Source organism: Nerophis ophidion, linkage group LG23, assembly GCF_033978795.1.
Source record: "Nerophis ophidion isolate RoL-2023_Sa linkage group LG23, RoL_Noph_v1.0, whole genome shotgun sequence".
In the NCBI taxonomy this organism is placed as follows: domain Eukaryota; kingdom Metazoa; phylum Chordata; class Actinopteri; order Syngnathiformes; family Syngnathidae; genus Nerophis; species Nerophis ophidion.
In genome coordinates this window covers 42,614,570-42,637,799 of record NC_084633.1, presented here as the reverse complement: position 1 = coordinate 42,637,799, position 23,230 = coordinate 42,614,570, and the positions used below count along the sequence as shown (strand labels likewise).

Genomic DNA, 23,230 nt, shown 5'->3' with positions numbered 1-23,230 from the left:
TACATTCCACATTTTTGACATTTTGTATTTGGGACCCCAAACACAATATACGTGATTATATAAAGTGTTGAGTTCTGGTGCCTGTTGATTCCCTAATCAACCCAGAAGGGTCTCACTCATAAAAGTGTTAAAAAGAAGTCATGTATTTTTCAGGTGGTCACCACAGTTGGGACCTCTGTCGATCGAGTCTTTCCAACGGCTCTGTTTTACGTGAACGAGGAGAACCGACTCCCAGTTGGCAGCTGTTCCTTTTAATGCACACGCAAATTTAGCTTCGGCAATCCTTCACTCTGCATGTGCGTGAGACCTGACTGCCAACTGGACTACAAGGGAAACTTTGCATCATCAGCATTCACTTTTTTGTACTTTAAAGAAAAACATTTACATAGTTTGAAATATATATATATATATATATATATATATATATATGAACTTCCACATCTATATACTGTATATAGTCTTGTTTTTTAATTTTCCTTTATTTTAAATGGGATTGACTTTTGGGGTTGACATATTTGATGATCCATACACACACCAGGTGTGGTAGTAAAATTGTGTATTGACATTTTATTATGCCCTAATGTCAAAAAATCTCAGTAATGCCTTTTGTTCTTCCTTATTGTGTATGATTAAACTGCTACACATTTTTTTTTAAGGCGAGAGAAAATTCAAGCTGGTGATGTCATTGCCAAAGCGTGGAAATATGGCCCCGCCTTATGGAATGTTTACAATGATAACACAACAAAAAATTAAATAATAGCCAACATTTAAGGATAATTGTCCCCAACAGAGTTATATTTGTGTAGTTGAAACAATTCTGATCTGCAATCGATACTGGTGAATTTTTTCTTGATAAAGAAAAACACAGTTTAAAAAGATGAACCAATAACGAGCCATTCTTTTTGAAAGGAACGACTCCTTAACCTCCGGTTTCCCTCTGAGAGCCATAAACTCCCACAGCCTTCCTTCTACGGGCAAGAGTTGCTCTGAAGTCGTCTGAATCAAACGAGGCCACCAGAATTAGCGATGATCAATTACTTATCTGCATATTTCAGATGTAAAGGGGAGGTGTTGCAGTTATTTCTAAAATTCCTCTTACTGTGTGTAGCGGTTGTAAATAACTGATTGAACTCGATTGTCTTCACTTGACAACTAATAAAGCTGAATCAGACTGCAACCTGTCACCGCCTCTTAAAGGCACAGTACACACCCTTGCACCAGTACATTCAAACAATCTTCTTTGCCGAGGAATTGACGTTTTCACCAAAACGTGTTTCAAAACCAATCATGGCAACCAATATTCGCCATCAATCACATTTTGTTCTCAGTTAACTGGTAGTTCATTGTGATAAAATCGCATGTAAAAGTTCTTTAAAACTTTAAAAAGTGTACCTTCGATAAGAAGTTCTTAAGCTTTTTGGTGTCGGGGCCCAACTTTTCCACTACAGACTCAAATATTAACACTGATTAAGGGATTTTATTCGTGTTCAATAATTATATGGAACCTACTACCAGCTTACAACTTTGTCAAATGATATGAAAGCATGTGGTCATCACAGAGATTATTTTCAAGGCTTAGGTCAGGCTGATTACAAAAATTAATACTAATCAAATATACTGCAAAAAATGGACTCATTTAACAGTGCCAAAATAAATACATTCTAACTAAATTATTAACAATAATATATATGTTTATTTAATAAACTGTCAATGAAATTAAAGGGCAAATAAAAATTCAGCTTCACCACTTAAATCATATTTTTTGCGCTTTAAAAACTTCCCGATGATTTTAGCTCCAGACTTCTCCTGTTTGTTTGATGTTGTCAGTACTGCCACAAGTGGTGAGAAAGTGTATTACAACTTGATTGATATTAAGGGACGGCGTGGCGCAGTGGTAGAGTGGCCGTGCGCAACCCGAGGGTCCCTGGTTCAAATCCCACCTAGTACCAACCTCGTCACGTCCGTTGTGTCCTGAGCAAGACACTTCACCCTTGCTCCTGATGGGTGCTGGTTGGCGCCTTGCATGGCAGCTCCCTCCATCAATGTGTGAATGTGTGTGTGAATGTGGAAGTAGTGTCAAAGCGCTTTGAGTACCTTGAAGGTAGAAAAGCGCTATACAAGTACAACCCATTTATTGTCATTACTGCCACAAGTGGTGGAAAAGTGTATTACAACAGAGTCTGGCCACATGTTTTATTGGCGGCCTCAGATTGTTTTCAAGATATTGATACTGTCAGTTTGGGACTGGACAATTTGTTTACTTTATGCATATGTTTGTTCATTAAATAGAGAGCAAATATGTCGTCAAAAACAGTTCCAAAGTCCTGGCATGTAAAAACACACACACACACACACACAGTTCATAGTGGATCTAACATAATAGTGAGAGTCCAACTACTCCCTTTAATACACGTGTATAACAATAAATCCTCCCTTTAATACACGTGTAATACAATAAATCCTCCCTTTAATACACGTATATAACAATCAATACTCCCTTTAATACACGTGTACTACAATAAATCCTCCCTTTAATACACGTGTACTACAATAAATCCTCCCTTTAATACACGTATATTACAATCAATACTCCCTTTAATACACGTGTACTACAATAAATCCTCCCTTTAATACACGTATATTACAATAAAGACTCTCTGTCTCGTGTTTCTGACTCCTGACACAGGCTGACTCCCAAGACAAAGCTCCTACAAGCGTGTTGTTAAGCGCTGGTTAAGTCTGACAGTCTGACTTGAAATAAGATAATTAGCAGCGTCATGCGGCCAGCTGCTGAGTCTCTGGTCATGTCGCCATGACCCACTTAAAGTCCAGTCCTCTGGGACCCTGCAGTCCACCCCACCAAAAGTTCTTCTGTGACGTCAAATAATTGACATTCCTTATCAGCGCCCTGATGCAACTCCTGAGTGAAATAGTCCCAAGACACCTGCGTGCAAGCAAAGGATTTTTGTGTCTCACAAAGCTTTCATTTCATGCTTCCCTGACCTTCCAGGAATATTAAAACATACTTCAGCCACAATGAGGCAAGGTTCCTGACCTGGTCCTTAAAGCCAAAGCTTGCAGAAGAACTGTGTGCAGTAACAACAGCACGGTGGAAGAGGGGTTAGTGTGCCTGCCTCACAATACCAAGGTCCTGAGTAGTCCTGGGTTCAATCCTGGGCTCGGGATCTTTCTGTGTGGAGTTTGCATGTTCTCCTCGTGAATGCGTGGGTTCTACTCTGGCTTCCTCCCACCTCCAAAGACATGCACCTGGGGATAGGCCCCTCCCACCTCCAAAGACATGCACCTGGGGATAGGCCCCTCCCACCTCCAAAGACATGCACCTGGGGATAGGCCCCTCCCACCTCCAAAGACATGCACCTGGGGATAGGCCCCTCCCACCTCCAAAGACATGCAGCTGGGGATAGGCCCCTCCCACCTCCAAAGACATGCACCTGGGGATAGGTTGATTGGCAACACTAAATGGTCCCTAGTGTGTGAATGTTGTCTGTCTATCTGTGTTGGCCCTGCGATAAGGTGGCGACTTGTCCAGGGTGTACCCTGCCTTCCGCCCGATTGTAGCTGAGATAGGCACCAGTTCCCCCTGCGACCCCGAAAGGGAATAAGCGGTAGAAAGGGATGGATGGATATTAAAAACATCCATCCATCCATCTATCCATCCACCTATCTGAGGTCGGGTCGCGGGGGCAACAGCCTAAGCAGGGAAACCCAGACTTCCCTCTCCCCAGCCACTTGGTCCAGCTCCTCCCAGGGAATTCCGAGGCGTTCCCAGGCCAGCCGGGAGACATAGTCTTCCCAACGTGTCCTGGGTTTTCCCCGTGGCCTCCTACCGGTTGGACGTGCCCTAAACACCTCCCTAGGGAGGCGTTCAGGTGGCATCCTGACCAGATGCCCGAACCACCTCATCTGGCTCCTCTCCATGTGGAGGAGCAGCAGCTTTACTTTGAGCTTCTCACCCTATCTCTAAGGGAGAGACCCACCACCCGGCGGAAAAAACTCATTTGGGCCGCTTGTATCCGTGATCTTGTCCTTTCTGTCATGACCCAAAGCTCATGACCATAGGTGAGGATGGGAATATAGATCGACCAGTAAATGGAGAGCTATGCCTTCCGGCTCAGCTCCTTCTTCACCACAACGGATCGATACAGCTTCCGTGAATCCGCCGCACCGATCCGCCTGTCCATCTCACCATCCACTCTTCCCTCACTCGTGAACAAGACTTTGATTTATGTTCATAGTCTGTTTATGTGTTAGTTTTCTGTCAGGATGGGGGGGTCGTTCTCCCAGGAAAGCAGATAGACTACGGACATGGCGTGCAGGTATAAACATGATTTAATTTGAACTGAAAAAGGTACAAACAAAAAGGCGCACAAGGCGAAAGCACAACTTGACGAAAGAAACAAAACTAACACTAAAACTAAACTTTGGACATGAAACAAAAAACACTTACTGTGACTTGAAAAGAACAGCATGAACCTTGGCATGAAAAACAAGTATGACTTACTTTGTCCCTTTTTCCTCTTTTATCCTCCAAAATCTAAACATTTAAACATAAAATTGATAAGCTGGACTTTCGACTCAATTGACAAAACCTTCTCGAGGAGGAAAAGAGGTTCAGGGGGACCAGGCTGGCCTGACAGAACGTTTGCTGCGGGGTACGTGAGGGACTCAGGGGACAAATGGAGAGTCCTGTGCCTCTCAGGGCCTTCCGTGGAGGACGTGGAAAACATCCATCTCTTTGGAACTGTGATCGCAGGCCAACTGCTGATTGGACCAAGCAGTTCTTTGGTGTGTCTTCAAATGTGGAAGAAGATGGCAGCTGTTCAAGGAGCCCAAAGGCTGCCCGTCGCAATGGAAGACACGGGCCGGGCTGTGGGGACGCAGACTGTGGCCATTTCAGAAATGAATCGTAAGTCGGACAACATCAATGAAAGGCTTATTAAAATGCAAAGATTGATCAACTTGAGAGCCAGAATGGACCATGAGATCAGACAAGCCATTCAAATGTCTGCTGGCTTGGAAAACAGCCATCTTTATCTACGATTCGACTCTCTCCAATGGCCTTGACGCTGCTCACAACAGACGAAGGCTGTTCTGAAAACCTCCCCTGGAGGACATCACAGTGATAGCCTCCCTCCTTCAACAACACCTGGGAGTTGAACTTTGCTCCTAACGCCTGCAGAGCGTCCCCAGGCCTACAGACACAACAACACTCCCACATTGGACAATGGGAATATGCTCACACACCCTCACCTCACGTGGTATGTCGGAACACCAAGCAGTACCCTAGTGGCTGGCAGCTTCGGGCCACAACCCCCACTTACCCCTCGTTGCAAGTCTCAAGTTGTATGTTGCCCCCTCAAAAGTAGACAAGTCTGAGAATGACTTTTTTTACTCATCCCACCCTCCTTCTACGGGGCGCCTTGTGGCAACCCAGCCGAGTTCCTGTTCTGTAACCCTCTACACTGTTTCTTTGGCAAGTCTTCAACAGGTTTGTGCTGAAAACTAAATGTTGTACTTGTGCAATGAAAATGAAGATCATTCATCCAAGTTAAAATCACTTGAAATGTTCATCTTTGTTCGTGTTTCAGAAAGTTAAAAAAAACTCTTGAAATGTATCATCCTTCTTCGTGTTTCAGAAGGTTAAGAACACTTTAAATGTGTCATCTTTCTTCGTGTTTCAGAGGATTAAAAACACTTGAAATGTATCATATTTATTTGTATTTCAGAAGGTTTAAAAACTATTGAATGGTTTTATCTTTCTTCGTGTTTCAGAAGGTTAAAAACACTTGAAATGTACCATCTGTCTCCGTGTTTAAACACACTTCAAACGTAACATCTTTCTTCATGTTTCAGAAGGTTAAATTTTTTTTAAAACGTATCATCTTTATTTGTGTTTCAGTAGGTTAAAAACACTTGAAATGTACAATCTTTCTTCGTGTTTTAGAAGGTTAAAAGCACTTGGAATGTTCATCTTTCTATGTGTTTCAGAAGGTTAAAACATTTAAAATGTATTATCTTTATTCGTGTTTTAGAAGGTTAAAAACACTTAAAATGTATCATCTTTTTCTGTGTTTCAGAAGGTTAAAAACACTTTAAATGTATCAACTTTCTTCGTGTTTCAGAAGGTTAAAATTTTTTTAAAACGTATCATCTTTATTTGTGTTTCAGTAGGTTAAAAACACTTGAAATGTACAATCTTTCTTCGTGTTTTAGAAGGTTAAAAGCACTTGGAATGTTCATCTTTCTATGTGTTTCAGAAGGTTAAAACATTTAAAATGTATTATCTTTATTCGTGTTTTAGAAGGTTAAAAACACTTAAAATGTATCATCTTTTTCTGTGTTTCAGAAGGTTAAAAACACTCCAAACATATCATCGTTCTTCATGTTTCAGAAGGTTAAACAAACTTCAAACGAATCATTTTTCTTTGTGTTTCAGAAGGTTAAAAACACTTTAAATGTATCAACTTTCTTCGTGTTTCAGAAGGTTAAAAAAACACTTTAAATGTTTCTTCGTGTTTCGGAAGGCTAAAACCCCAAGAAATATTCATCTTTCTTTGTGTTTCAAGTTAAAACACTTCAAACGAATCAACTCTCTCTCTGTGTTTAAGAAGGTTAAACACATTTGAAATACACAATCTTTCTTCCTGTTTCAGAAGGTTAAATACATTTAAAATGTTTTATCTTTCTTTGTGTTTTTGAAGGTTAAAAACACTTTAAATATATCAACTTTCTTCGTGTTTCAGAAGGTTAAAAATACTTTAAATGCATCATCTTTCTTCATGTTTCAGAAGGTTAAAAATACTTTAAATGTATCATCTTTATTCATACACCCTGGACAAGTCCCCAAAAGGGAATAAGCGGTAGGAAATGGATGGATGGATCTTTCTTTGTATTTCAGAAGGTTAAAAAACACTTTAAATGTTTCTTCTTGTTTCAGAAGGCTAAAAACCCTAGAAATGTTCATCTTTCTTTGTGTTTCAGAAGGTTAAAAAAACTTCAAACAAATCATCTTTCTTTGTGTTTCAGAAGGTTCAAAAGACTTGAGAGCCTCATATCTCTCTGTGTCCGGCTTGGCCCCACAAGGGAATGGGTGGCCCTCATCAGGCCTAATAGTTGTGGCAGCTGTGAGAAAGAGATGATAGGTGACATGGAGTGGCAGCACTTTAGAAAGAGATGATAGGTGACATGGAGTGGCAGCACATTAGAAAGAGATGATAGGTGACATTGGATTGGATTTAAGGGCTATTTGTGGAGCTTGTTGATGAGAAGTAAGGACACTTTGCCCGACGGCGTTTCCAGTAGAACTAAAGAAGGAGGAAGTTAACTTCATTTTCTCTTTGTATCGCACTCTGCCATCTTCAGCCCTGCTCCGCTCTGCATCCATCTTCTAAGGCTTCATCAGTTGCTGCAGATATTACGCAGGAAACTAATGAGCAATTATGGCCCTCATCGTTATCTGGGTCTGGTCCTGGAAAGTCCAAGGCAGCTTGTGGTTCCTCCTCTTGTCATTGTTCTTCTCACGCTGGGACTTGCTAGCACTCTTTCCTTCCGTGATTGCTGTTTGAGGGATGAGATGTTCTCTCCAGGAATCCTTCCAGGAATTTGCTATCACGCCAATTCAAACAAAGTCAACAAATCCCAGCCAAACATACGTGCGGCCTCGCAACTTTGTCTAACGCTCAAAAACGAGAGCTGATGTTGGCGAATGATCCGAGTCTTTAGAACGGCTTTTTGAAGTGAACGATGAGAAGCCGTCTCCAGTGTCCAGCCTTTCCTTTAGGAGCCATTTGGCCCACACCACTAGAAATGGAGTCATCCATCCATCCATCCATTTTCTACCGCTTATTCCCTTTCGGGGTTGCGGGGCCGCTGGCGCCTATCTCAGCTACAATCGGGCAGAAGGCGGGGTACACCCTGGACAAGTCGCCACCTCATCGCAGGGCCAACACAGATAGACAGACAACATTCACACACTAGGGACCATTTAGTGTTGCCAATCAACCTATCCCCAGGTGCATGTCTTTGGAGGTGGGAGGGGCCTATCCCCAGGTGCATGTCTTTGGAAGTGGGAGGAAGCCGGAGTACCCGGAGGGAACCCACGCATTCACGGGGAGAACATGCAAACTCCACACAGAAAGATCCCCAGCCTGGATTTGAACCCAGGACTGCAGGACCTTCGTATTGTGAGGCAGACGCACTAACCCCTCTGCCACCGTGAAGCCGAAATGGAGTCATACCTACTTCAATTAAATCAATGAAATACACACAAATACAAAACATATATGTTATAAAACATATATGATATATACATATATACACACACATACACATGCACTGTATATACTGTATGTTTGAATATGTATGGGGACGGCGTGGCGTAGTTGGGAGAGTGGCCGTGCCAGCAATCTGAGGGTTCCTGGTTCGATCCCCACCTTCTACAATACTAGTCACGTCCGTTGTGTCCTGAGCAAGACACCTCACCCTTGCTCCTGATGTGTGCTGGTTAGTGCCTTGCACGGCAGCTCCCTCCATCAGTGTGTGAATGGGTGAATGTAGAAGTAGTGTCAAAGCGCTTTGAGTACCTTGAAGGTAGAAAACCGCTATACAAGTATAACCCATTTACCATTTTTTGTACACATATATGCACACATACATTCATATCAACATATACATATATGGATACTGTACATATGTACACAAAAAGAAACAGGACTACCAGCAGACAAGGCTGAGGAACTACAAGTGGCAGCCGAGAACCATGGCATGAAAACACTACATGATGGCCTTCATACCATTTATGAACCTAAAACATCTGGTTCAACCCCAGGAAAATCTTCTGACCAGTCCACCTAGCTAGCCAGTATGTCTGCTTTCTGTGTTAGATAGATAGATAGATGGATGGATGGATGGATGGATGGATGGATGGATGGATGGATGGATGGATGGATGGATGGATGGATGGATGGATGGATGGATGGATGGATGGATAGATAGATAGATAGATAGATAGATAGATAGATAGATAGATAGATAGATAGATAGATAGATAGATAGATAGATAGATAGATAGATAGATAGATAGATAGATACATAGATAGATAGATAGATAGATAGATAGTACTTTATTGACTCCTGAAGCAATCAATAAAGTACTATCTAACACAGAAAGCAGACATACTTGCTCGCTGGGCAGAAGAACATTTCAACATTGTCCTGAACAGAGAGTCAACCTTTTCTGGAAAGGCGCCTGCACTGCTGCCTCAACTATCAGTGAAAGAATTGATGGCAGACCTCCCTACGAGTGCCGAGGTTTGCGAGGCGTTAGAGCAGACAACTCCTGGAAAGGCACCTGATGTAGATGGAATTCCTGTGGATATCTACAAGCATGGCGATAGCATACTCCTTGAGAAACTGACATCCCTGTTCAGGTCCATCTGAGAAACTGGAGGACTCCCACAAGACTTCAAAGATGCGTCCTTAGTGCATGTATACAAGAGGAAAGGAGAAAAGACATCCTGTGACAACTATCGTGGGATATCACTCCATTGCATCGCTGGGAAGATTCTTGCCAAGGTCATCCTCAACAGACTCATCACACATATCGATGAGATCATTGTCCCTGAATCACAGTGCGGTTTCCGTGTAGGCACGGGCACCTGTGACGTGGTCTTTGCTGTTTGCCAGCTACAAGAAAAACACAGTGAGCAGAATCAGGAGCACCATGTGGTATTGGTAGACCTCAACAAGGCCTTTGATACAGGGAACCGGACCGGTTTATGGAAGATTTTGCAGAAGTTTGTCTGTCTAGAGAAGCTAACAGCACTGATCGCCTCTTTCCATGACGGTATGCAAGCCAGAGTCCAAGAGAATGGTGAAGCCTCAGATGCCGTCCAAGTGAGCAATGGAGTGAAGCAGCGCTGTGTGCTCGCCCCAACCTTGTTCTCTCTCCTGTTTTTGGGTAAGTTGCTTGATGCCTTCAGCAACTGTGACATTGGTGTGTACGATCAGTTCCACACTGATGGGAAACTCTTCAACCTACATAGACTTCAAGCCAAAGCCAAAGTGTTTGAGGCCACACTACGTGAACTTCTATTTGCAGATGACTGTACACTGGTTGCACATTCCCACCAAGACCTACAGTTCTTGACGGATCGCTTTGCAGCTGTCTGCAAGCCATTCAGACTGACATTGAGCCTTGGAAAGACTGAAGCCATGGTTCAGCTCTCAACATTACAGGCTGCCAATGCACCACAACTTCCTCATATCGTCATCAACAGTACAGAGATCAAGACTGTAGAAAAGTTCTGCTACCTGGGTAGCACCGCTACAAGCAACAGATCCCTGGACGCTGAGATGGTGCAGCGCCTTGCAAAGGCAAGTGCGGTCTTCGGCGTAATGACAAAGAGACTCTGGCGAGTCCGCAGCATCAGTCTCTTCACCAAGATTGCCGTGTACAGCGCCGTGGTCCTCAGCGCACTCCTCTATTGTTGTGAGACCTGGACCACCTACCGCCGACACATAAAACTGCTGGAGCAGTTTCACCAGCATTGTCTGCGGGGGATCTGCAACATCAAGTGGCAAAACAGAATGTTTAACCTCCAGGTTCTGGAAAAGTGTGGCCTCCCCAGCATCGAGTGTTTGATCATCAAGTTCCAAATGAAATGGACAAGACATATCATCCACATGGAAGACAAGAGCATTCCAAAGATGCTACTGCATGGACAGGTGAAGCAGGTCAGGGAAGACCTCTCAAGAGACACAACGACACTCTGAAGGAAAACTTTAAGAAATGTAACTTCACTGTGAACTCTTGGGAAGCAGAGTGTTTTGCATTTTTCCCATCATGCATTTCAGTGGATTTAAATGGGTGTAACATTGAATTATGTGTTGTGATAGGACATGTTTTATAACATCCATAAAGTTCAGTGAGCAGGTGGTGTTATGTGTGTTGACTCTTTGTGTTAGTTTACTTGCATCATGACCGGGAAAAGTTGTTTGGACTGGGTTATATAAGTAAATGCTGTGTTGTTCACATTTCAATGTACAATTAATGGTCATTAACCTGAATTCCTCACCTTGTTTACAAGATGGAGGAAAACGTTCAGCAATTAGCAATTGGAGGCACCCCGTGGGTTAGATTCCTTAATTCTTACGAGCCACACTACAGACGCTGGCCCACGTGCACCCTTGCTCTTGGTATTACAGTCCTGTGCTTTATTGTGAACTCCAAGGTGCCACGACAAGTTGAGTCAAGACTTAAAGGTGTCTCTGCTTGCAGGGGGACAGCAGTCTGCGTTGGACAGAAGTCTGAGGCATGAACGTGGGAAGAAGCCACCAGCACAGCTTCCTGTCCTGTGAAGAAGAAGGCCTGAGACTGACCAGCATGCCCGCCGTGGGCACTTTCGGGAATGGAAAGATCCACACCAGACGCCAAAGACAGAGCCGCTTCGTGGGCAAGGCGGGGGGGTGCAACATCCACTTCTCCAACATGGACGACAAGTCCCAACGCTACATATCTGACTTCTTCACCACGTGCGTGGACATTCGCTGGCGCTACATGTTCCTGCTCTTCAGTCTGGTGTTCGTGGTGTCCTGGCTCATGTTCGGCCTGGCCTTCTGGGTGGTCGGCCTCCTGCACGGCGACATGGACCGTCCCGCCGGCGACGTGGTGCCGTGTGTCACGCAGGTCAACACCTTCCTGGCCGCTTTCCTCTTCTCCATCGAGACCCAGACCACCATTGGCTACGGCTCCCGGTGCGTGACGGAAGAGTGCCCCGTTGCCGTCTTCATGGTGGTGTTCCAGTCCATCGTAGGCTGCGTGATCGACGCCTTCATGATCGGCGCCATCATGGCCAAGATGGCGAGGCCTAAGAAGCGGGCGCAGACTCTGCTGTTCAGCCACAACGCGGTCATCGCCATGCGTGACGGCAAGTTGAGCCTCATGTTTAGGGTGGCCAACCTGAGAAAAAGCCACATTGTGGAGGCTCACGTCCGGGCCCAGATGGTGAAGCCTCGTTACACGGAGGAGGGTGAGTACATCCCTCTGGACCAGATCGACATGAACGTTGGCTACGACAGAGGCACCGACCGCCTCTTTCTGGTGGCGCCTCTCACCGTCATCCACGAGATCGACGAGGACAGCCCGCTCTTTGGCGTCAGCAAGCAAGACCTGGAGACGTCCGACTTTGAGATCGTGATCATCCTGGAAGGCCTGGTGGAAGCCACCGCCATGACCACACAGGCGCGCAGCTCCTACCTGTCCTCCGAGGTCCTTTGGGGCCACCGCTTTGAGCCTCTCATTTTCGAGGACAAGGGCCAGTACAGGATAGATTACGCCTACTTCCACAAGACTTTCGAGGTGCCGTCTACGCCCAGGTGCAGCGCCAGGGACATGGAAGGCGGGAAGTTGCCTACCTCGGGCGCCAACTCCTTCTGCTACGAGAACGAGCTGGCCTTCATCAGCAGGGACGAAGAGGACGAGCAGGAGGCAGACTTTGACAGCGCCGAAGACAGACAGTGTTCCACGGAGCTGCTGAGCGAGCACGCCGACGGGCGGGAGCTGAAATACAACGTAGAGTCAAAGATCTAAAATGTACTCCAGCTCCGCGAAAGACTAAAAACTACTCGTAAGATCCTGGTCATCAATATTGTGCATGGCTGATTAGGTTTGGCGTTTATGCCCGCAGGTCCGTTGCTTGTCTCTCCTCGCCCTGTTTCTAGATGACAGAAACGCTTCACTTCTTGCTGAACACTGGCCCACAGACTTTGGATGCATCGAGTGGGTCCGGATGCACACTTTTGGACACACATGTTGGGCTTGTGCGGAGCCCTCGGTATTGCAGCGGGACCTGAAATGTCCAAGGAGTTGCAGGCGGAGGACACTGTAAGAACCGTGACAGTGAGCCAGCTATTTGCAAGTGGAAACTCACAAGAAGCATCACGTTGGGAGGGGCAGCTGAACTTTTCAAGCTCCAGAAACATGCCATTTATAGCACTGCTGCTAGGATTTACCTCAAGCAGGGTTTTCCCCCGACTACAGAGTGCACCGGTACATAAGCCGCACCCACTCATTTTCAGGAAAAAAAATAAGTGTCCATGTATTAGCCGCGCCGGACTATAAGTTGCAGATATATACGTTGTGAAATTAGTTATTTACACAGAAATATTTAGTAAATGTTTCTTTACACACCTTAATTGTTTCCAAACGGTCTCTGTAACAGGGCAGTAAAACGGCTGATCAAACAAAACAAAAACATTCATGGACCCACTAGCTGCGCAAGCTAGCTTTCCAATCAGCTAAACAGACTCAATAACTCCAAGGTGATATTTTGATGAATATACTGAGGAATTTGTGAAACTGAAACAATACAAAAAGAATGTTATTGTAAGTTAATAATACTAACACAGACACTTGTAAACCTGTTAGCATATTAGCTAATGCTAACAACGACAACTTGATTACATTACGATAACACGTACAAATATGCATGAAAACACTCCTACAGACATCACACCTTGTTAAGTACGAATTGTTTTAGTTATATTGTAAAACTTGCAAATGTTGCTTGGAGTGATGAATGAAGAATCCACACGAGTAGAAAGGCCATGGGGGTCTAGAAGACAGAACGGCACTTCTACTTCTGGTTTGAAGTTTTAAAGAGTGGGAATCCACATTCCCCCAGCAGCACCTACAGTTAGCGAACTCGTCCAAAAGATGGCGCCATGGCACAAATTATAACACACCTTGTAATTGTTTTGCATGTGTTTCATGAAAAATCCATAAAGCAGTGGCACCGTTTTATAAGTTGCAGGGTACAAAGCGTAGGAAAAAAATAGCAGCCAACCCTCCCGAATTTTCTGGGAGACTCCTGAATTTCAGTGCCACTCCCGAAAATCTCCCGGGACAACCATTCTCCCCAATTTCTCCCGACTTCCATGCTAACCTGAGTGAGGACAGCCTGTGGTCACGTCCACTTGTCCTCCATATAAACAGCATGGCGGCCTGAGTGAGGACAGCCTGTGGTCACGTCCACTTGTCCTCCATATAAACAGCGTGGCGGCCTGAGTGAGTACAACCTGTGGTCACGTCCACTTGTCCTCCATATAAACAGCGTAGCGGCCTGAGTGAGGACAGCCTCTGGTCACGTCCACTTGTCCTCCATATAAACAGCATGGCGGCCTGAGTGAGGACAGCCTGTGGTCACGTCCACTTGTCCTCCATATAAACAGCATGGCGGCCTGAGTGAGTACAACCTGTGGTCACGTCCACTTGTCCTCCATATAAACAGCGTGGCGGCCTGAGTGAGTACAACCTGTGGTCACGTCCACTTGTCCTCCATATAAACAGCATGGCGGCCTGAGTGAGGACAGCCTGTGGTCACGTCCACTTGTCCTCCATATAAACAGCGTGGCGGCCTGAGTGAGGACAGCCTGTGGTCACGTCCACTTGTCCTCCATATAAACAGCATGGCGGCCTGAGTGAGGACAGCCTGTGGTCACGTCCACTTGTCCTCCATATAAACAGCGTGGCGGCCTGAGTGAGTACAACCTGTGGTCACGTCCACTTGTCCTCCATATAAACAGCGTGGCGGCCTGAGTGAGTACAACCTGTGGTCACGTCCACTTGTCCTCCATATAAACAGCATGGCGGCCTGAGTGAGTACAACCTGTGGTCACGTCCACTTGTCCTCCATATAAACAGCATGGCGGCCTGAGTGAGGACAGCCTGTGGTCACGTCCACTTGTCCTCCATATAAACAGCGTGGCGGCCTGAGTGAGGACAGCCTGTGGTCACGTCCACTTGTCCTCCATATAAACAGCATGGCGGCCTGAGTGAGTACAACCTGTGGTCACGTCCACTTGTCCTCCATATAAACAGCATGGCGGCCTGAGTGAGGACAGCCTGTGGTCACGTCCACTTGTCCTCCATATAAACAGCATGGCGGCCTGAGTGAGGACAGACTGTGGTCACGTCCACTTGTCCTCCATATAAACAGCGTGGCGGCCTGAGTGAGGACAGCCTGTGGTCACGTCCACTTGTCCTCCATATAAACAGCGTGGCGGCCTGAGTGAGGACAGCCTGTGGTCACGTCCACTTGTCCTCCATATAAACAGCGTGGCAGCCTGAGTGAGTACAACCTGTGGTCACGTCCACTTGTCCTCCATATAAACAGCGTGGCAGCCTGAGTGAGGACAACCTGTGGTCACGTCCACTTGTCCTCCATATAAACAGCGTGGCGGCCTGAGTGAGGACAACCTGTGGTCACGTCCACTTGTCCTCCATATAAACAGCGTGGCGGCCTGAGTGAGGACAACCTGTGGTCACGTCCACTTGTCCTCCATATAAACAGCGTGGCGGCCTGAGTGAGGACAGCCTGTGGTCACGTCCACTTGTCCTCCATATAAACAGCGTGGCGGCCTGAGTGAGGACAGCCTGTGGTCACGTCCACTTGTCCTCCATATAAACAGCGTGGCGGCCTGAGTGAGGACAGACTGTGGTCACGTCCACTTGTCCTCCATATAAACAGCGTGGCGGCCTGAGTGAGTACAACCTGTGGTCACGTCCACTTGTCCTCCATATAAACAGCGTGGCGGCCTGAGTGAGTACAACCTGTGGTCACGTCCACTTGTCCTCCATATAAACAGCATGGCGGCCTGAGTGAGTACAACCTGTGGTCACGTCCACTTGTCCTCCATATAAACAGCATGGCGGCCTGAGTGAGTACAACCTGTGGTCACGTCCACTTGTCCTCCATATAAACAGCGTGGCGGCCTGAGTGAGGACAGCCTGTGGTCACGTCCACTTGTCCTCCATATAAACAGCATGGCGGCCTGAGTGAGTACAGCCTGTGGTCACGTCCACTTGTCCTCCATATAAACAGCATGGCGGCCTGAGTGAGTACAACCTGTGGTCACGTCCACTTGTCCTCCATATAAACAGCGTGGCGGCCTGAGTGAGGACAGCCTGTGGTCACGTCCACTTGTCCTCCATATAAACAGCGTGGCGGCCTGAGTGAGGACAGCCTGTGGTCACGTCCACTTGTCCTCCATATAAACAGCGTGGCGGCCTGAGTGAGGACAGACTGTGGTCACGTCCACTTGTCCTCCATATAAACAGCGTGGCGGCCTGAGTGAGTACAACCTGTGGTCACGTCCACTTGTCCTCCATATAAACAGCGTGGCGGCCTGAGTGAGTACAACCTGTGGTCACGTCCACTTGTCCTCCATATAAACAGCGTGGCGGCCCAGTCATGTTAGAACATCTGAGTGCAAGAAGGAGACTATTATATATGTCTCCCTTGTCCATACCTCTATCTAGAAGCCATACAGTAGGCAGGCACTGAGCTATTTCTCAGCATGGGTTTATTCCAGCCGGCGCCTTAATACACTGACACACAACATCCGGAATCCCATCATGCATTGCTTCAAAACTATGGCAAGTAGTAATGTCCAAAAAAAGATAGTGACAGAGAATAGAACGAGGAAGGACAATTCAACTCTAAACTCACTCCATCCATTTTTCTACCGCTTATTCCCCTTTGGGCTCGCGGGGGGCGCTGGTGCCTATCTCAGCTACAATAGGGCGGAAGGCGGGGTACACCCTGGACAAGACGCCACCTCATCGCAGGGCCTCTAAACTCACTCCTTTCCTGCAAATGAAATGTGACTGATGCTGCCCATACCTATGCTCCTTCAAAGGCTGTGTTACTGGCTGCAAAGTATTGCACTTTATATACAACAATGAGTAGAGAGGAGTGTTACGTGTGTGTATATGTGGAAATAAATGAACACTAAATTCAAATATTTCAAGTATATATATATATATATATATATATATATATATATATATATATATATATATATATATATATATATATATATATATATATATATATATATATCGTATATCCTTGAATTACCGTGGGGGAACTAATTAATTTAAAACCTCTTCTCTCTCCGGCGCTTACCAAAGGCATGCGGTAAATTTAGGCCTGCGCTTATAAATTTGAGTGTGATGTAAGGATACCATCATGAAAAGCACATTTAACAAAAAAAACGTTATAATGCTCTTACCTTTACTTATAAATGAAGTCCATGCGCAGCTCCTTCTGATCAAAAGCATCGATAACTTGTTTATAGAAGTCTTTCTTATCTTTCTTCAGTTTTAAAAGTCTCTCTGTCTCGATGGAGATCTTCCTTTATTACTTCCTGCTTCCATTGAAAGTCCAGTTTAGAAAACTGTTTAATTTTAGATATGTAATCCTTCATGTTAAAAGTGCAAGCGAGAGGAAAAGCTGCTCACTCTTGCTGCTTGTTGTCACTTCTTCTGCAGCCGAGTAGTCGCAAGAAGGATCACTAGCGCCCTCTACCACCAGGAGGCAGGAGTCATTTAATGACTCATATTTGACACACGCAGCTACGGTATATTAATAAAACATAGCTGCTTACTGTTCTTTTTAGCATATTCAATAGCTTGGACCTTAAATCCTACTGAATAGCTCTTAATCTTATTCCCTTTATACGATTTCAAATGATTGAAATCAGCCTCCTCCATTTTGAAAATGATGACAGGTGAAGTGTCACTCGTGACGTGACGAGTTTGACCCGGCGGAAATTCAAGGCGTATGCTAACTATTTTGCGAAACGAGTTTGACCCGTCAGTAATTCAGACGGTCTCAAGGTTGGCAAGTATGGCTTATAGTCCGGAATTTACAGTGTTTTGTTTAGTTTTTTTCTCTTTGATATGGTCCTGTTAGGAAAGAATATCCACCTTACACTGCTAAAATATTTGATTCATCTATTTTTATTTTTTTTTGACATCGCAATGTTTCGAGGCAAAACAGGCTGCACTACTTGGGAGTAGACAGCAGTGGCGCCGTAGAGTCCGCCCCAACTAGTTTGCAGTGTAAAGAAGAAGAACATTACTTACCGCCACATATGTTGTGTTCCCATTCTACTGGGAGATCGGGATTACAAGTTCTGGTTTAAACTGGAACCCGCCCTCACAACCCCCCTCCCACCCCCCATCCCCCAGGAAAGGGAGTTCCCGACTAGTCATCTTATACAAAACAATAAAAAGTGTTTGAACAGTTCAGGATGAGTACCGTCCACATTTGAAGTGATACAGTACCAATTCCCGGTACCTGGAAATAGATTTTCTGTACATTTGTGTGTGTTAGCAAATATTAAATGTTTTTGATAGTAAAATCTCATTTTTTTATTGCAACATTTTGAAAATGAGCATAAAAACTTTGTATGGCGCAACAAATGACAAGATTGGCACATTCGACTTGATGGCAAAGACCAAAGGTACCGATGTTGCTACTGTTAGTTACTAAGTATTGTTTTGATAATAAAGTCACGTGTTTTATTGGCACATAAAAAAATTATGTGTTAAATCTTCTTTGACTATCACAGTCTCTTCTGCAATATGACATTAAGACCGTTAGATGGCAGTAATGGTGTGTTTTTGTTGCGCCCTAAAAAGTGTTCGTCCAGTAAGTATTGTACATATTACACACCAGCTGTTTGAATGTAAGTAACTTGCATCGTAGTTATAGTTTTCATTAACAAAATGGAGGTGTTGAAATAGCCATGTAATATCGCTAATGTTGATCAGCAGCAAAGCCAATGTATGTTAGCATCAAGCAAGTGCATTTTTGAAAAAGTGAAGCCTGACTTTACTCACGTCGGAGTGTCGTTTGAGTCCGTTTTTTTGTTAGCACTGTTAGTACAAGGAAACTTTGTTTTCAGCACAGACCCTTTCAAGACGAGACAAAGAAACAGTGTACAGGGTTACAGAACAGGAACCCTGATGGGTCGCCACAAGGCGCTCCGTAAAAGATGGGAAAAAGGTCAAACGCTGGGGAAAAAGATGAGTTAAAAAATACAATCTAGACTGGGCTCCTAAGGGGTGTATGTCTATGCCATTGTCTTGGGTGTGTTGATGTAGTGTCCAGAGGCCTGGGGTCATTCTGCATGCAAGCAAAAGTTTGACTCCCGGTTTCGTTGATGAGGGAGGGAGGTCAAAAGCGTCCATCATTGAGGAGTCCTTGGGGGGATGTTTTCAGAACAGCCTGCTCCTGTTGCTGCAGCGTCAAGGCCATTCAAGAGAGTCGAATCGTAGATTAGGATTTAGTTTTTCTGCGAGCTGACATTACAATGGCTTGTCGGTTCTATTCCAGGGGGGCCCTCATATCCAATTTTTCCCTTTCAACCAGCTTTTCCATGATGTGATCCATCTTGCGATTGAGTTCAGAAATCGCCCCAGTCTGTGATCCCGCAGCCCGGCCAATCCTTCCATTGCGACGAACAGCCTTTGGGCTCCTTGAGTGGCTGCCATCGTCGTACGAAGTGGACGATACACCAGAGCAATGCCCAGCCCAATCAGCAGATGCCCCGCGATCACGGTTCCAAATAGGTCCATATCTTCCACGTCCTCCATGCAAAGGACTGAGAGGCACATGATTCTCTTTATCCCAGGAGTCTCACATACCCTGCAGCAATGGTTCCATCAAGGCAGCCAGGCTCCCCAGAACCTCTTTTCCTCCTCCAAAAGATTTTGTCCAAAGACATGCACCTGGGGATAGGCCCCTCCCACCTCCAAAGACATGCACCTGGGGATAGGCCCCTCCCACCTCCAAAGACATGCCCGTGGGGATAGGCCCCTCCCACCTCCAAAGACACGCACCCGGGGATAGGCCCCTCCCACCTCCAAAGACATGCACCCGGGGATAGGCCCCTCCCACCTCCATAGACATGCACCTGGGGATAGGCCCCTCCCACCTCCAATGACATGCACCTGGGGATAGGCCCCTCCCACCTCCAAAGACATGCACCTGGGGATAGGCCCCTCCCACCTCCAAAGACATGCACCTGGGGATAGGCCCCTCCCACCTCCAAAGACATGCCCGTGGGGATAGGCCCCTCCCACCTCCAAAGACACGCACCCGGGGATAGGCCCCTCCCACCTCCAATGACATGCACCTGGGGATAGGCCCCTCCCACCTCCAAAGACATGCACCTGGGGATAGGCCCCTCCCACCTCCAAAGACATGCACCCGGGGATAGGCCCCTCCCACCTCCATAGACATGCACCTGGGGATAGGCCCCTCCCACCTCCAATGACATGCACCTGGGGATAGGCCCCTCCCACCTCCAAAGACATGCACCTGGGGATAGGCCCCTCCCACCTCCAAAGACATGCACCTGGGGATAGGCCCCTCCCACCTCCAAAGACATGCCCGTGGGGATAGGCCCCTCCCACCTCCAAAGACACGCACCCGGGGATAGGCCCCTCCCACCTCCATAGACATGCACCTGGGGATAGGCCCCTCCCACCTCCAATGACATGCACCTGGGGATAGGCCCCTCCCACCTCCAAAGACATGCACCTGGGGATAGGCCCCTCCCACCTCCAAAGACATGCACCCGGGGATAGGCCCCTCCCACCTCCATAGACATGCACCTGGGGATAGGCCCCTCCCACCTCCAAAGACATGCACCTGGGGATAGGCCCCTCCCACCTCCAAAGACATGCACCTGGGGATAGGTTGATTGGCAACACTAAATGGTCCCTAGTGTGTGAATGTTGTCTGTCTAACTGTGTTGGCCCTGTGATGAGGTGGCGACTTGTCCAGGGTGTACCTTGCCTTCCGCACGAATGCAGCTGAAATAGGCTCCAGCACCTTCCGTGACCCCAAACGGGACAAGCGGTAGATAATGGATGGATGTGTAGATTTGGAGGACAGCGCAAAGAAAGAGGCTTCAAAAAAGTGTAGACAGGACAAAAGAAAGAGGGCAAGCAGGGAGAAGAAAGGAGGCAGAAAATTAAAAGTGGCGTCACAAACAACCCAAGTACCAAGGTATACGAGTATAAACAACCCAAGTACCAAGGTATACAAGTATAAACAACCCAAGTACCAAGGTATACGAGTATAAACAACCCAAGTACCAAGGTATACAAGTATAAACAACCCAAGTACCAAGGTATACGAGTATAAACAACCCAAGTACCAAGGTATACGAGTATAAACAACCCAAGTACCAAGGTATACGAGTATAAACAACCCAAGTACCAAGGTATACGAGTATAAACAACCCAAGTACCAAGGTATACAAGTATAAACAACCCAAGTGCCAAGGTATACAAGTATAAACAACCCAAGTACCAAGGTATACGAGTATAAACAACCCAAGTACCAAGGTATACGAGTATAAACAACCCAAGTACCAAGGTATACGAGTATGAACAACCCAAGTACCAAGGTATACGAGTATAAACAACCCAAGTACCAAGGTATACGAGTATAAACAACCCAAGTACCAAGGTATACAAGTATAAACAACCCAAGTACCAAGGTATACAAGTATAAACAACCCAAGTACCAAGGTATACGAGTATAAACAACCCAAGTACCAAGGTATACGAGTATAAACAACCCAAGTACCAAGGTATACGAGTATAAACAACCCAAGTACCAAGGTATACAAGTATAAACAACACAAGTACCAAGGTATACGAGTATAAACAACCCAAGTACCAAGGTATACGAGTATAAATGCTATGAGCGGCAAAAAGACTGAATGGCAATTGACCTTCCGGTTGCAAGAAGTAAATGGGGCGGACGCTGCAGCACCTACAGACAGCAAATGTGTCCAAAAGACGGCGCCAGAGTCCCAACAATAACACACCTCACCGGCGTCTTTGCTTGTTTATCTTTTGTTTAAACGTACAATATGGCCATCAGCAAAGAAAAACACATAAATTAGCTGCACCGTTTTGTAAGCCGCAGGGTTCAAAACGTAGGAAAATCTCGCGGTTTACAGTTGTTGTCTTTTTGTAGTGTTGTAATTCGGGGGGGATTATTTTGTCTTTAGATAATGTGTGGCGGGAAAGAAGCGTGAAGGAAATGGAGATTTGTGAGGTGAGGAGAACATCATCAATAAGGAGAACATCATCAACAAGGAGAACATCATCAATAAGGAGAACATCATCAACAAGGAGAACATCATCAACAAGGAGAACATCATCAAGAAGGAGAACATCATCAATAAGGAGAACATCATCAATAAGGAGAACATCATCAATAAGGAGAACATCATCAATAAGCCGCCTCACTTCCTTCCTCCCACGGCACGTGCGTGTGTGTGTGTGTGTGCGTGTGTGTGTGTGTGTGTGTGTGTGTGTGTGTGCGTGTGTGTGTGCGTGTGTGTGTGTGTGTGTGTGTGTGCCACTAACCTTTCAGCAAGCGCCTGCACTCGCAATCTTGCTGAGTCCCGTTGAAAACCTCAAAGGTTTGCTGTGCAGAATGAATGTTTTGGCCTTTTTCACAGCAGGCGGTTGGAGGCGGCCATTAGTCAAAGTAACTTCCTGTTCCGACAGCAAAACTAACATGGAAGTCATCACAGAGTTCACAGGGGTGTCCTAACTTTTTACACCGAGGGCCGCACACTGGAAGCCAAAGCGTGCGGCGGCCATTTTGACATTTCCGTTTTCAAAACACAGTGGTGATGAAAAGTGTACATCCACGTGTAAAGGATATCATATCATGGCTGTTTTCACTTTCCAATCATTCCTATTTGTTTGTGATGTAGTGATTGGAGCACATACTTGTTGCTCACTAAAAACATTCATGAAATTTGCTTCTTTGATGAATTTATTATGGCTCTACTGAAAATGTGAGCAAATCTGAATTTTCCACAGAACTTTCCTCCAGAAGGTTTTCTTGTGTCCATGTGATGTCAGATGAAACAACAAGTGAGCTGTTTGGCCACAAGACCCAGGAATATGTTTGGAGGAGAAAATGTGAGACCTTTATTCCCAGGAACACCACACCTACCGTCAAGCATGGTGGTGGTAGTATTATGCTCTGGGGCTGTTTTGCTGCCAATAGAACTGCTGCTTTAAATGGGACAATGAAAAAGATTTAAGCGTTGGATGTACGAAAAACTTTGAAATGTATCATTGATTTTAACATTTTTGAATCCCTGATATTTTAGTGGGATTTTTTTTTTTTTTAAACCGGCATTACTTCAAAAATAAAAATGAATGGAAGTCAATATTAAGAATTATTGGCCCATAGAGGCTCCAAGTAGTTCACATCAAATATTACACTTTGGGAAAAAATGGAAGGCAAAAAGTTTGTGTTTTTGCCCTAAAAGACGGGTTTTTGACCATGAAAAAAAAACTTTCCATGGAGCGACCTGA

At 45.6% G+C, this 23,230-nt stretch overlaps 1 protein-coding gene across 2 annotated transcripts in view; it reads left to right on the top strand.

Moving 5' to 3' along the window:
* The window catches only part of kcnj12b (potassium inwardly rectifying channel subfamily J member 12b), a 23,625-nt gene extending 964 nt beyond the window's left edge, over positions 1–22,661 (top strand). The window contains exons 2-3 of one of the 2 annotated variants that reach the window (XR_009803842.1): positions 11,300–13,069; positions 21,901–22,661. Coding sequence is in view for 1 of the 2 variants with exons in the window: in XM_061884721.1 (XP_061740705.1) it covers positions 11,336–12,610 (1,275 nt within the window). In the remaining variant the exon portion in view is untranslated. Of the gene's footprint in view, positions 1–11,299; positions 18,424–21,900 lie in introns of those variants that run through there. The other variant, XM_061884721.1, reaches the window with a different exon arrangement.
* Positions 22,662–23,230: the final 569 nt, after the last annotated feature.